The sequence below is a fragment of the Muscardinus avellanarius genome (assembly GCF_963383645.1).
Source record: "Muscardinus avellanarius genome assembly, chromosome: 7".
Classification (NCBI taxonomy): domain Eukaryota; kingdom Metazoa; phylum Chordata; class Mammalia; order Rodentia; family Gliridae; genus Muscardinus; species Muscardinus avellanarius.
This window is the reverse complement of record NC_137793.1, coordinates 95823095-95838212: the sequence shown is the minus strand read 5'-3', so window position 1 is coordinate 95838212 and position 15118 is coordinate 95823095. Positions and strand designations below refer to the sequence as shown.

The following is a 15118-nucleotide window of genomic DNA, read 5'->3' as shown; positions in this document are numbered from 1 at the left end:
GAGTTGCTGGAGCTGGGTCGTGACATGGTTTTCATAATTTTAGAAGTATCACATTATGTATTGCTAGCAATAGATTTATATCTAGAATATATAAGGAACTCTAATAGATCCGTATTAAAAAGATGATCTAATGATAAATGTTCAGAAACTTTCTTCATAAAAGAAGGTATACAAAAGACCAGTAACATATGACGAGATACTACTTTACACTAATCAGAAAAGTGAAAATTAAACAGACTAGAATTCTGATGCATTTTTTCATAAAAGCATAAAATAGTACAATTACTTTGGGAAACTTTGTGGCAGTTCTTTATAAAGTTAAATGTACCCATGATCCAGCAGTTCTACTCAAAGGTAAGAGAAATGAAAGCATATGTCCCCCAAAGTGCTTAGAATAAAAACATTTATATTAGCTATATTTTCAGTAACCCACATTTTGGAACCACCCTGGTACAGACTGCATGTTTAGGTGTCTGTCTTCCCCCAGTGCCATATATTGAAGCCCAGTCACCAGTTTGATGACATTGTAAGGTGGGGACTTTGGGAGGCTATTGGAGCGATGTGAACTCCCTTATTATAGAATTGGTGCCCTTACAAAAGAGACCTCAGAGAGCTTCATTGCCCCTTGTCACTATGATAAGGATACACAGAAAATAGTGACTGGCCTAACTGCTTAAGTAGGCCCCCGCCATATTACAGATGCGACAGCATTTTGGTCTTGGCTTAGTAGCCTCTAGAACCATAAGAAATGCATTTCTCTTGTTTATAAGCCACTTCGTCCATATTATTTTTGTTATAGCATCCTGAATGGACTAAGAAACCTAAATATCAACTAGCAGAAGAATGCATAAACAAATTATGCTATATTTTTACAATAGAATTCTTGTCAGCAGAATAAACTACTGAAAAAGCCTCACAGCATGAATGAATAGTACAAACATTAATTGAAAAAAGCAAGATACAAAGGAATACATCTTACATTATTCTATACATATAAGTTCTCAGGACAGGCAAAACTAGTATATGGTGCCGAGAGCAAAACAGTGCTTGCCTGTTGAGGGAAGGGTGGTGACTGACATTGGCTGAATGAAAGGTGTCAGTGGAAACCCAGTGGATTAATGCATGTATTTATCTGGATTGGAATGGTGCAAATACTGGGTACACGTTTATTGAAACTAATGTGTATATTTCATTATACATGTATTTTGTGCCAATAAAAATGTTGAATTTGCAGAATTACACATGGTACATGAATTTTATATTTGTGAATTTCTTTTTTTATTTTTGTGGTACTGGGGATTGAACTCTGGGGCATTCTACTCTTGATCTGCACCTCTAGCTGTATTTTATTTTTTTAATTTTGAAATAGGGTTTCACTAACTTGAGGGCCTCATAAGGTTACTGAGGCAGGTCTTGAACCTGCAATCCTCTTGTCTCAGCCTCCTAAGTACTGGATTAGGAGCATGCACCACCATGCCTAGCTTGAATTTCTGCTTGTTGGAAGAATGACCTCAAACTCATATTTTCTTGCAAAGCAATAATGAAGTGCTTTAAGAAACTTCCTTCCTTTGAGAAGGAAAGATACCAGTAGATAAAGTTCCTGAGTTACATGTGAAAAAAAGTCCTATCATATCACCAAGCAGTACAAAGTCTACCTATGGAAAACAGCTGATTCTCAGAGGATAATAGCACTGACTTATCTAGAGTATCATTAAGGTATTATTATGATTTAACTGGATAGTTTTTTTTTAATAGAGGTAAAATGTAAATGGTATATCTTAGAGTTAGTGAACTCTGTGAACAGATAAAACTCATTGACCATTTATGGAATACTAGCTGTTTTAGTGGACTTTAGGAGAAAAGACAGCCTTTTCAACAAATGATGTTGGGAAAACTGGTTATCCATTTGTGGAAGAATGGAATAAAAGCCCGACCTCTCACCCTAAAAAGTGTCAACTCAAGATGAATCAAAGACCCAAAAATTATATCAGAGACTTTGAGAGCATAGGACTAATGCTCCAATATATAGGTAACAACAGAAACTTCTTCAATAAGACCCCCAAAGCTCAGGAAATTAAAGCAGTAACTAATACATGGGATGACATTAAATGAAAAAGCTTCTGTACAGCAAAGGATACCATCAAGAGTCTCGAGAGAGTCTCTGGAATAGGAGATTTTTTGCCAACTACTCTTTTGATAGAGGAATAATATCTAGAATATACAAAGAGCTTGAAAAAAATTTAATACTTAAAAAAGGAAAGAAATAACCTAATAAAAAATGGACCATTTCAAGGGACTCTACCACATGCAAGCAAGTCTCATGTATCTTTTTGTCCTTTCACTGTTTCATAACTGGCAAATTTTAGAAGCAAATGATACTCCATGCAGTGATATTGTATCTCCCAAATCTAATTGGAGGGGCTAGACCATAGCTAATAATATGCTAGTAGACTGGATGATATATTTTTTAAAATAAGACTATTAAAATGCTTGTGTACACTAGCAAGCTCTAGAGTTGGCAGCAGCTCCAGAATGCTACATTATATTTTAAACTGTTGGGGGCACAGTGGACACATAGTATTAGTGATAGTTACTAGACAGTTGGCTTACACACTCATTTCTTTAAAATATTCAAAATAGCTCTGGAGTTTGATAAAGCATAAAATGTAGTCAAAGGTGTTTTTTGAAGCTCCAGTGCAGGCTAAGTTATTCACTGGAGAAACCTGTCCAGCCACAGCAGACTATCTTTCAGGGGATCTTTTTGATTTTTGATAAAGTTTTCTTTACTATAAAGTTTCTTCTAATAGCATTTGAGAAATCAAGGATCAGTGTGGAAAATGGCAAGGCTAGTTAGGTGAGTAAAAGTTGGTCTAAGTGAGGTTGGTCTCTATTTGGCATGCAGAAGAAAGACCTACACTCTGCAAGCATTATGATCTGTACATACAGAGCTGGTTTATTTAAAAATACATTTTAAGCCGGGCGTGGTGACGCACACTTGTAATCCCAGCACTTGGGAGGCTGAGACAGAAGTACAGAGCAGGTTCACAGCCAGCCTCCGCTACTTAGTGAGGCTCTCAGCAACTTAGACCTTGTTTTCAAATAAAATATAAAATAGGTCTGGGAGTATAGCCCGGAGGTAAAAAGCCCCTGGGTTCCACCCCCAGTACCACAAAATAAATAAATAAATAAATACAATTTAGATTAAAACATTAATATTTTAATAATTACTTCAAGATATATTTTTCTAATATTATCACATTAAATACATTTGACTTTTTCTCATCTCTCACTCTCTCTTTTTTCTTCTTTGAAGATTTGTCCCATCAGATGAAAAGAAGAAACAAGGCTGTCAACGAGAAAATGAGACTCTAATACAGAGAAGAAAAGATCAGGTGCAACCAGGGGGCACTGCAATTAGTGTCACAGTACCGTACAGAGTAGTAGACCAGCCCCTTAAACTTATGCCCCAAGACTGGTAAGATCATCTGTATTTTAAAATATTCATTAACTTCTTTGTATGTTGTTATTTTTTAGGTTGTGTGAACAAGTATCAGATTTTGTCATGAATTCTAAATAGAAACTGTCCATGAAAACTGTACTAGTATGTATAGATCATCAGTAGCATTAACATTATGGTAATACCTAAATCACCGTACCTTTTGGGTAGCTAAACTATATTTTATTTATAAGAAGAAAAACTTTAACTTCTGGAAAATCTGTAGTGTAGAAAATTTACTTCTGTATTTTTTCTGGATCAGCTTTTAGAATAGGACACATAGATTAGTGTTGTTTTAAGGTTCTCTATTTTAGATTCTTCATTAGAATTCAGGTTTTCTGGTAAGAAATTAGTGATAGTATAGTTACTTTTATTGCAGGATAATAATTTACAGAAAAGAATGTGACCAACTTTTTTATTATTACTTTTTTGTTGCATTAAAATGTCCTTTAATAATATGTTAAGCTGTTTGTACCATAAAGTATCTACAAATCCTGACATGTGAATTATCATAAATTTTCATTAATTCAAGTGAGATAAAAATGTGAAATTGGAGAATTTCTTTGTGATATAGAGAATGCAGGACAGAGCACATTAGTTGAAATTTACCATTGAAGTAACCAGACATTAGGCAGTCAAGCCATTGAGAAGTGAGTGTATTAAAAATTTACAAAAGAATAAAGGTTTTTTTTTTATTGTAATTCTCTCCAGTACCTAACATATTTTGTCTAACATAAAATGTGAGGAAGACAATTACAAAGCTTAAAAACAAGTAGGAAAGTTGCACCTTTTGTATTATATGTTTGCAAGATGTCATTATTTATAGAAAATGATAATACAAGGAATGCATGCAAGTGCCATTGCTGCACTGTGAAATGGTGCTGATGTGTGTTAACTAGTCTCTAGCCATTGGTGCTGTGGCCTAGTGACTAATGTTTTCCTTACCTCTTTTTCTCTTAATTATCTTTTCAAGAATTCATGAGTATAGGGCAGCATTTATATTATCATGGCTCCCCTGCTAATTCTTTGAGATCTAGTACTATGTGACCTTTGTCCATCAATTCTCTTAGTTTGGCAGATGCCTTGGTCTTTTAACTATTATGTAGTACAAGTTACATTGTTAAATTTAGGAATTATTTACTGTGCCTCATAAAAGGAGGAATTTTTTTAACTTAAAATTTAGTTTGTCTCAGATATGTTGTGAGGGTAAGAATTTGAAGGTTGTGGTTTTCCACAGCAATCTTTTTTTTTTTGCAGTACTAGGGATTGAGTCCAGGGGCATTCTACCTCTGAGCCACACCCCCAGCTCAATTTTTTATTCTTTATTTTGAAACAGGATCTCACTGAGTTACAAAGAGCCTCACTAAGTAGCTGAGGCTGTCTGCGAATGGCGATCCTCCTGTCTCAGTCTCCCAAATGCTGTGCTTGCAAGCATGCACCAACATGCCCTGCTTACAGCAATCTTGATTAATAGTTTCAGTAGGTGTTTTACTTGAATAAAAGGTGGCCCTGGTTTTAGTGTTTGGTTGGATATATAGAATCTTCATCAGAGGCAGTTATTATCAAAGTTTAGTCTGTAGAGCTCTACACATTCCCAAGACTCTTTCAAGGAGTTGTAAGGTCAAAACTATTTCTATAATAATACTGAGCGACTGACTATTCATAAATTCTTATGATTTAGCAGTTTTCTTATGGGAACAGTATGGTACCCAATGCCCAGGATTAATAACTTATTCTCCTCTTTCCGTTTTTCCTTCCTTTCTTCCTTCACCTTTGCATCTAGTGGACCATTCTTTTATATACCTATGCATTTTTGTTTTTTTTCTGTAAAATCAGGGTGTGTTATCCTTCACCAGATTGTTGTGAAGATTGAGTTAACAAAAGTAATGTGTAAAGTGCTTAAAACAGCACCTGCATATGGTAAATGCTCCCTCTGAATGTTACTACTGGTTAACTATTATTGTTGATGTTCTGTTGCCATTCAGTTGTGGGTTTAAATTGCTTGTGGCCATACTTATTATAATTTCTCAGTTTAATTAAATAGTATACAAATAATGAAATATTAGGACCTAGAAAGAGATTTGTTCTTTCCTGGAATACTAATTTGAATGGCTGGAAAAATTGACTCGACAGCATTTATAGTGAATGAAACAGTTGTACAAAGAATTGGAAAACTTAACAAAAGTCAAGTGGTTTCTATACTCATATATCTCCCCAAGTAATGAGAATAACTCAAAATTAAGGCCTGGAGTATCATAAAATGGTTGACAAGGTACTATATTTAGTATTTTACTTATAGTAAAATATTTTAGATGTATCTAAATTTTAAATTATTTCCTTTTAAAGCCATCTTTTTGTGTTACTATAGATCAACTACTATTCCTATTGGATGGGAAAATAAGTTCTTATTTCAGTTAATAGGAAAAAAAAGTTAAAAAGATCGCATAAGACTGTTGTTTATGTAGTTATGTTTGAAAGACTTAGGTGCACGGGAATTAAGACAGTTATTAATGGGCTGTAATGATAACATTAGATTGAAAAGGTAATGTACTTAATATATTTGTCTTAACAGGAGGATTGATAAGAGGCTAAAACGTACATTATGAGACTTTTTCCTTAGGGATTTATAATAACCAAAGCTCAAATTTGAGTTATTCTTTCTCTTTCCATCCCCTTCACCTTTTCTGCTTGTAGGGACCGGGTTGTAGCAGTTTTTGTACAAGGTCCTGCTTGGCAGTTCAAAGGCTGGCCTTGGCTTTTGCCTGATGGATCACCAGTTGACATATTTGCTAAAAGTAAGGTTCTCTTTATATTTACTGCTTATCTAGTATACTAATGTTCTGTAAGAGAAAGAGCCCTTTTGGCATTTATGATGTATATATTAAAGAATTGCCATTAAGTAATGATGTTGAGGGTTTTTTTGTCATTATTTGGTTGGGTGTTTTGGTATTGAATAGTGAACTCAGGGGCATTCTACCTCTGAGCTATACCCTCAGCCTTTTTTTTTTTTTATTATTTTGAAACATAATATAGCAAAATTACTTGAGATTGGCCTTGAATCTTTTTCTCTGGCTAGCAACTGTGTTTATTTATTTATTTATAATTTTTTTATTAGTGTACTGTATTCACACATCATAATGGGATTAAAAAAAAAACTTTTGTAGACATACATGCACACATCGCCCAGTTAGCCCCTACCCGATCCCCACCCCATTCCCTCCCCATCCCTCCTTCCCATGCTTGGCTTAGTGGTTGACATCTAGTATTATAGCAATTTATCCAAAATTAACAATGATAATCTCACAGTTTCATTTGTCTGATACCAAGCTTTTGATGACTTAAAGATAACATTTCAATATTTCTTTTTGCTTTCTTTCTTACCAGAGAATATTTTTTTCTTTTTTTTAGATGAAACTATCATACATTTATTTATTTCTCAGAAAAAATCTATCCTAATATGGAATATGGACTCTAAATACCCAAAACATCTCGAAAAAGAACAAAGCTGGAAGATGTATAATTTCTAATTTCAAACCTTATAAAGCTACAATAATTGAAACAGTGTAGTACTGTTCTAAAGGCAAATATATAAACCATTGGAGTTAAATAAAAGCCTAGAGCTAACTTCTTCCCTATATTGTCAAGTTATTTTTGACAAGGTTTCCACGAACATTTGGTGGAGGAAATAATAATCTTTTAACTAAATATTGTTGAAAAATAATAATTACATGAAAAAGAATAAAATTGGACCCTTACCTAACACCATATACAAACATTAACTCAAAATAGATAAAAGACCTAAATGTAAATCTTAAGACTATAAACTTTTAGAAGAAAATCTGGGTCATAAAACCTCACAACATTGAAATTGGCAGTGATTTCTTGGATATGATTTCAATGGCACAGGCAAAAAAAGGGCAAACAAACTCCCTAAAAAATAAAAAAACAGTATTGTATATCCAAAGACAATGTAAACAGAGTTAAAAGTTACTGCTAGAATGGGATAAAATATTTCCAAATGCTATATCTGAAGGTATATTAATGTTCCAAGTAGAAATCCTAAAAATTAGCAACAATAAAAGCAAACAATACAATTTAGAAATAGGTAAAAGACTAACATAAATAATGAATCTCCACAGATAACCAATCTTAGTTGTCTGTTGGATGGAAAATCTTGTTTCTCTGGCTCTGGTGTGTGTTACCTATTTCTTCTTTGTAGTTAATCTCTTTGAGTATTTTCTCTAGCGCTCGCTGGTTTTGAAGACATAAATTCCTTCAGTTTCTGTTTGTCATGGAAGCTTCTTATTTCCCCATCTAATTTGATAGAAAGTTTTGCTGGGTAGTAAATTTTTGGCTGGAAGTTGTTTTCTTTCAGAGTTTGGAACATGTTACTCCAAGCCCTTCTGGCTCTCATGACTTGGTTTTGGAAGTCTGGAGTGATTCTAATTGGTTTGCCTCTGAATGTCACTTGGCCCTTTGTTTTTGTTGCCTTTAAGATTCTCTGCTTGGCTTCCACATTGGTCATTTTGACAATTATGTGGCGTGGGGATCCTCTTCTCCGATCCTGTCTAAAGGGAGTTCTATAAGTTTCCTGGACCTGTGTATCGACCTCTTGCTCTATGTTTGGAAAATTTTCTGCTATTACTTCCTTGAAGAGATTGTTGATCCCTTTGGTTTCCCTTTCTTTTCCCTCCTCTATTCCAATTATTCTTAGGTTAGCTCTCTTAAAATGGGCCCATATTTCTTCAGTGTCAGGTTCCTGCTGTCAGATTTTTTTTTTCTAGATTAGAAAACTGTGCGTTCATTTTTGGAGTGATCATCTTCTAGGAGTGAGATTCTATTCTCCATGTAGTCTAATCGGTTGTTTGTACTTTGAATTGAGGCTTTTACTTCATTAATTGCATCCTTTATCTCTTTTTGGCTCTCTCTGAATTCTTTTCGAAGCACCTCTATTATTTCTACAGTGATTTTCCTGATTTGATCTTCTAGAAATCTCTGAATTTCTGTTTTATCAGGTTCTGATGTTGTGGGGTTGTGGGCATTCATTGCTCCATTGTTATTCCTCTTTCCCATGATTTCAGAAATTTGTGCCTTCTCTGGGTCACTACGACTTCACTTAAGGTGCTATGGATCTCGAGTCTGTGGTATCTCAGACCCCACTACTCCTTTACTGGGTTGTATAGCAAAGTCTCAGACCCAGGGAGTCAATCGACACTGCTTTGGACCATGGGGGGTGCCAGGTTGGGTGTTCTCCTGCGGAGAGTTGTGACTATGGTGTGATATCTCTGCCACCGCCACTCCCCCACTGGGTCAATCCCTGGGAGTACAGTACTGGGATTTCTCCTCTAGGGGCCGCAGTTTGACTCACGGTTGTTGAGTGTGCTGATGGAGCTGTAGTGGACTCAGTGAATTCGCTGCTGCTGTCGCAGGTGGCAATATGGCACCACTGCCACACCCTCGGCCGTGAGGCTGGCGTATTTCTTCTCTGGTTTTGAGCTCCGCCCTGAGTCCCTGCAGGGTGTGCTCAGCCCAGCCCCTGGGAGCTTTAGACGCTCTCTGCGCCGAAAAATCTGCCAAATTCCACCCAGCTGATCCGCAGTGGCTCACCTTGGCTAGCTGTCTGCTGCTCCTTTCTGGAGCCTGGTGGGCTGTTAAGTACCTTGGTCTGGTGCCGTCTGGTGAACTCGCTGCTGCCGACGGCATTACGGTGCTGCTGCTGCGTCCTCGGGCGTGAGGTCGGCGTATCTCCTCTCTGGCTCTGAGCTCCATTCTGAGTCTCCCTCCTCTCTGGAGCCTGGTGCTGCAAGGGAAGATGGCGCCCGTGCCGCTCCGTGCTGCAGCTCCAGCTGCAGCACTGCGGTCTTGTTTCTTTCTGGTGTCTCGTTTTTCCAGCCCTCTTTTTCTCTGTCCCTTGTAGTTACAATTTTTGTTTCTCTGCTGATGGTATTTTCTGTCTATGAAAGGCGCTGATTTTGTGGTAGTAGAGATTGGTTGTTAGCAGGGCTCGTAAGCCCTGCTTTTCTCCGTCGCCATCTTCCCGGAAGTCGCAGCTGTGTTTATATTCCCAATTCTCTTCTGTAATTCTGAATACCCCCTTAAGGAGATGACAGCCTTTAGTTACTATCTGAATCTTATTCTAAAAGTTAGCCTCTTGCTTGATTTTCTGGGCCTACCTAATTGAATGGTGATGTTCATTTGCAGATCATACTCAACCTGTTCTGGAAGGATTTTATTGTCTTTCTTCTTCATTCCTAAACTACTACTTGTATTCAAATTCGTTTCTCAATAATTTACCTAAGGCAAAAACTTAGGAGTATATTATCTTTTAGTTGGTCTCATAAACTATTTTAGGTTAGAGAGGCTGTATGGATTTGTTTGTAAAGATTTTTTAAAATGATGCTTGTACTAGATTGAGGAAAATTAATCTTTCTCTCTTTTGTTAACCTTTGTCGTTTGTCTTGACATGAGTATCTTAATACTTTACAAAAAAGGCACCTTTTCCATTTCTTTAACTCCTTTGTAGTTCCCCACCAAAAATGTTGATAGGATTCATGCACTTTAAAAAACGAGCAGTTCTGAGGCAGGTGACATTTTGCTTTAATATTTGTTGTGTTGCTATATTAGTGGCTTTCTTTGTTTTTACTTGCAAAGGCTTAGAATCTTGTTTTTTCTGAATAAGAAAAATGTTCTATGATAATTTAAAGGTATAAATTTGCTTGATACAACTCTTGTAGTCTTCATACAGATAAAATATTTTGTTTGATAAGAAACTCTTTATTCTTCAATAGTGATTTCTTTATTAGTGAATTAAACTTTTTGGACTTATACCAGCTTTGATTTAAAAATCTATTCTAGTGGAAAAGTAGAAATAAAATTGTCTGTTGCTGTTACTAAAGGAAGAGTGCAGGCCTTTATGAATTGAAATAAATCATTTTTAACTGTAACTTTATTTTTTATACTGGGGGTAGATCCAGGGGCCTTCTATCTCTGGGCTACATCCCCAGACCTTTTTTTTTTTTTTTTTTTTTTTTTTTTTTAATTTGGAAACGGGGGCTTTCTAAGTTGCTGAGAGCCTCACTAACTTGCTGAGGCTGGCATTGAACCTGTGCGATCCTCTTGTCTCAGCCTCCCAAGTACTGGGATTAGAAGCGTGCACCAACATGCCTGGTGTAAATTTAACTATATTTTAAATATCTACTTTATGGGATGGTTTAAAACAAATTGGAAAGGAAAACTTGTGGCAAGTGGAATAGCAAGTATTAGAATTGTGACTGGTATATAAACATTTTTCAAATTGATATATTTTTTACATGTATAAATAATAAATGTTGCCAGGCGTGGTGGCGCACGCTTGTAATCCCTGTTCTTGGGAGGCAGAGACAGGAGGATCGCGCAGGTTCGAAGCCAACCAGCTTAGGAGACACTGTTTCCAAATAAAAATGTAAAAATAGTTCTGGGAGTGCAGCCCAGAAGTAGAAGGGCTTCCATGAACCCCAGTACCACCCCCCCAAAAAAAAATAATAAATGTTTTGAAATGGGTTTTCTGAACTTTATAACATGTTGCCCCTTTAATGAATTGGCTTAATTAAATTTAAAATAAATAATTTGTGTCCAATGAAGATTTATTTCTAAAAGCAAATAATTTAGAAATAGCATGGTTTTTTATTTTCTGGGTAAACTGATTTTAAATTTCTATCAAGAATTGAGGCTTGATTGGTTGATAACATCAAGAGCCAATATGCCAGTAAACAATATGAAATAAGCAACTCATAAAGTAGCTATCAAAGAAAAATTACAAAATCAGCTGTTTTCTCTTTAGAAATCCCTAATATCAGGCGACCATAGTGATAGTAAAATTATGTGCTAGTTAAAAGTGAAAATATGGGGAGTAAAACTAAACATTTTATGTATGCACGTGCCATAAAAAGCTCAATTGAGGATAAACTGTTACAAATATAATAAGCTAGCTGGGATGATCCATTTGGATCATGTTAAGGATAAAGATTTTAAGTCTGTTTCTTATCTGTTAGCACATGTGCATATGTGTGTTTAACTGGGGATGGAGCCCAGTGGTGTTCTATTTTGGGTCATACTTCTAGCCTTATTTTGCTTTTTTGAAACTGGGTCTCACTAAGTTACTGAGGGTCTTGCTGAGTTGCTGAGGATGGCCTCAAACCTATGATTCTCTTGTCTCAGTCTCCCAAGTACTGTCATTGCAGATGTGAGCCACTGTGCCTGGCCAGAGTTTATCTTTTAAAAATGAAAATCATCAGCTGGGCGTGGTGGCGCATACTTGTAATCCCAACATCTGAGAGGGCGAGACAGGAGTTTTATGGTTTGCGGACAGCCTCAGTTGCTGAGTGAGGCCCTTTACAACTCAGTGAGACCCTGTTTCAAAACAAAGAATTTTTTTAAAAAATGGGGCTGGGGTGTAACTGGGAGGTAGAATGCCCCTGGATTCCATTCTCTGTACTGCCAAAAAGAAAGAAAAAAAAGAAAGAAAAAGAAAAGAAAATTATATTTGCTCTAAATTTCCCAATGGTTTACTATCACATTTGGAATGAGCTTCAGATTTCTTACATAAATGTCATTGCCTATAAATCAAAGTTCCAGTTAATCATAGACCATCCTGAGCTTGCTCTGTCTCAGGACCTTTGTGGCCGTTGTTCCTTCGGCTTGGAACTCTCTGTAAGGTTCACTTCCACTCACTACCTCTAGGTCACTCCTCAAGATGCCTTTTCTAAACCTCTTCCTAACGTAGCTCCTCACACTTCTGTTATCTTTTTGTCTTGCTTTATTTTCCTGTGGTGGCATTTATACTCTCTGAATACTACATTTTTATCTCTTGCTCCTGAGGGTGAAGACTTTGTTTTGGTCACTGATATATTCTTAGTGCCTGGGATATATTTTTGTTTTCCTCTTTGTATCATTTTTTTTTTTGTTTTTTTTTACCAAGTCCTATTAACTCTCTCTCTCTCTCCATTTATTTCTTGAGTCTTTCTTCCCAATTGAAAAAAATCCATCCCTTCATTCACTTGATTGCTAAGTTGTAGTGGGCTCTGCTAAACACTTTGCCAGTGACACCCCTTGTCAAACAAAATTCCACATTTTTTAATGTGTCCAACAAACCCAACAGTACTCTGAACCTCTCCAGTCTTATCACTCATCCCTTCCCTGTTTTTCTTTGCATGTTCTATTACACCACTTCCTTTTGTAGACTGGACCATTTCTTCTCACTCTTGGTGTGCTCTTGCTGACTATATCATTTTTGTTCTTGCTTGCTTATTTCTTCCTTGACTGATGAGTTTTGGGTTTGACATTACTTTCTATGCAATCTTTTTGGATCTGTGGTCTGGGTAAGGTACTCTTTGTGTCTTTCTGCAGTACTCTACTATCCTTATTATACTCTGTTTAAATAGTCTTTTTCTTATTCTTTTTCACTGAATTGTACACATTTTATCTTACCACATTCTTCTTTTCATTCTCCAGTCGCTGGTATGTTTAATTTGTTGAATTGAAGGCTTTTGATGATATCACAGTGCTTAGCATGTATTTAAAAGGTCACTTTGTTTCTAATGTAGCTTCAGTTAGTAGAATAAAGATTGAATTTTTATTTATGTATTTTTCTGTTTTAGTTTTCTATTAAGATATTTGTATTGGATATTTTTTTTGTTCTGTAAAATATTTTCACAATTTTGATTATAGTTTGAGTAAAAAATACATATTTTTTTCCTCCCTTTTCCCCTTGTAGTTAAAGCTTTCCATCTCAAGTATGATGAAGTTCGTCTAGATCCAAATGTTCAAAAATGGGATGTAACAGTATTAGAACTCAGTTATCACAAACGTCATTTGGATAGACCAGTTTTCTTGCGGTTCTGGGAAACATTGGATAGGTAATTTTGATCTTAAAATATACTTAACTATATATTTTATTGTAGTAATTAAAAAATATCCTTGATATATTGGCTTTAGAAACAGGTGGAGAAAAGGTTTGTAGCCTATTAAAAGGAGCACTAAACTCTACGTCAGGAGAGTTGAATTTGTGCTCTGTCTGTAATGAACTATGTGGTTTTTCCTGAACCTTATTTTCTATCTATCCAAGGAGTTTGGTTTAAGCGATTCCTGTGTTTTACAAGCACTAAAAGGTCTCTGGCTCTGCATTTATTTGGGTTATGGAAAGCTCATGAAAGGAAATTAATTTTTAAATTTATTTAAGTACTAGTATAAATTGAGTTCTTAAAGTTCTTTACTATAGTAACAGTTTTGTAGTTGGCAAATTTAAGAGCATACAATCTCAATAAGACCAAATCTTTTCTTTGTAGCACTCATTAAACCTATAATTTTTTTGGTGTAAGTCTCATTGGATTTGATCAATTTCCTCAAAGTCAGAGGTGATGGAGACGACACATCATGACTATAACTGGTATTATGTTAAATGTCTATTTTTCTAGCGAGGAGCTATTAGGTTTTAGAATTTAATAAAAAGAATGTTTTTTCTTGCTTACTTCAGATGTTCTTATATTTTCAAAGGTTACAGTATAAAATTGCCTTTTTTTTGTGTGTGTGGTACTGGGGATGGAACCCAGGGGCATTTTTACCTCCGAGCCACACCCCCAGCCATTTTTTATTCTGTATTTTGAAGCAGGGTCTAACTAAGTAGCTGAAGCTCTCCATGAACTGCAATCCTCCTGTCTCAGCCTCCCAAATGCTGGGATTATAGGCGTGCGCCACCATGCCTGGCTAAGTTGCCAGTTTTTTCAGAAACAAACAGCTTTTTCTACTGCTGATTTTAAAAATTTTTTTTGTGCTGTAATTGGTGCATTATAGTCTCACATTACTGCTGATTTTAAGTTTTAAGAAATGTCAACTTACTTTTACATGTAATAATTCTAAAATATTTAAAATTCACCTAATCACTCTAACCTGTTTTAATACTGTTTTTCAGGTACATGGTAAAGCATAAATCCCACTTGCGATTCTGAATGGTTTGGTTCCTCCTTTTCTGAAAATATGGATTAAGAAGCATGGATATACCTTGATACAAAGACTGAAACTCAAGCTTTATGAATTTATCAAGACTTAAAAATGAAGAAGGTCACAGATCCATCTTTTATAAGACCTTATTTGATGCTTTGTGCTTCAGAGGGATGATGCCTGTCATCCCTATGAGCAAATTTTTTGGCTTAAAACTATTTTTTTAATATTAGCCTTCTAGTCTGTAATGGAAATTGTATATTTTGATAGAAGTTTTTTCTCTATTGGTTAAATTAGCATTACTTAAAATTTGTTTCTTTAGAAATAAATACAGGTTATAAATGTGTGTATATTTAGAGGTTATAAGGCTCTCTAAGCCATCTTGCTTCTGATCTTTCATTGCTCTATAATTCCTTTTACTGAAAATACTATGTTATGAGTGGTATTAAATTTTAGACTGTGGAATTTCAGAAACCAAGCAAAGGGATGTGACTTTTTGGAATGAATCAAAATCTCAACTTGTATGTATACTATGTCTACATTTACTCTTTATTTTAAAAGGAATAATGAAAAATCAACAGTTTTTCAGCTTTGGGTGAACTGTTCAGTCTTTTCAAGACTTCTTATAAATGAATACATTTAATGAAT

General features: G+C 35.5%; 1 protein-coding gene across 1 annotated transcript in view; it reads left to right on the top strand.

Moving 5' to 3' along the window:
• The window catches only part of CDC73 (cell division cycle 73), a gene marked incomplete at its 3' end in the record, with an annotated part of 141014 nt that extends 126536 nt beyond the window's left edge, over positions 1-14478 (top strand). The window contains exons 14-17 of the mRNA XM_080698369.1: positions 3314-3475; positions 6191-6291; positions 13248-13389; positions 14442-14478. Of these exons, the coding sequence (XP_080554495.1) occupies positions 3314-3475; positions 6191-6291; positions 13248-13389; positions 14442-14478 (442 nt within the window). The remainder of the gene's footprint in view (positions 1-3313; positions 3476-6190; positions 6292-13247; positions 13390-14441) is intronic.
• Positions 14479-15118: the final 640 nt, after the last annotated feature.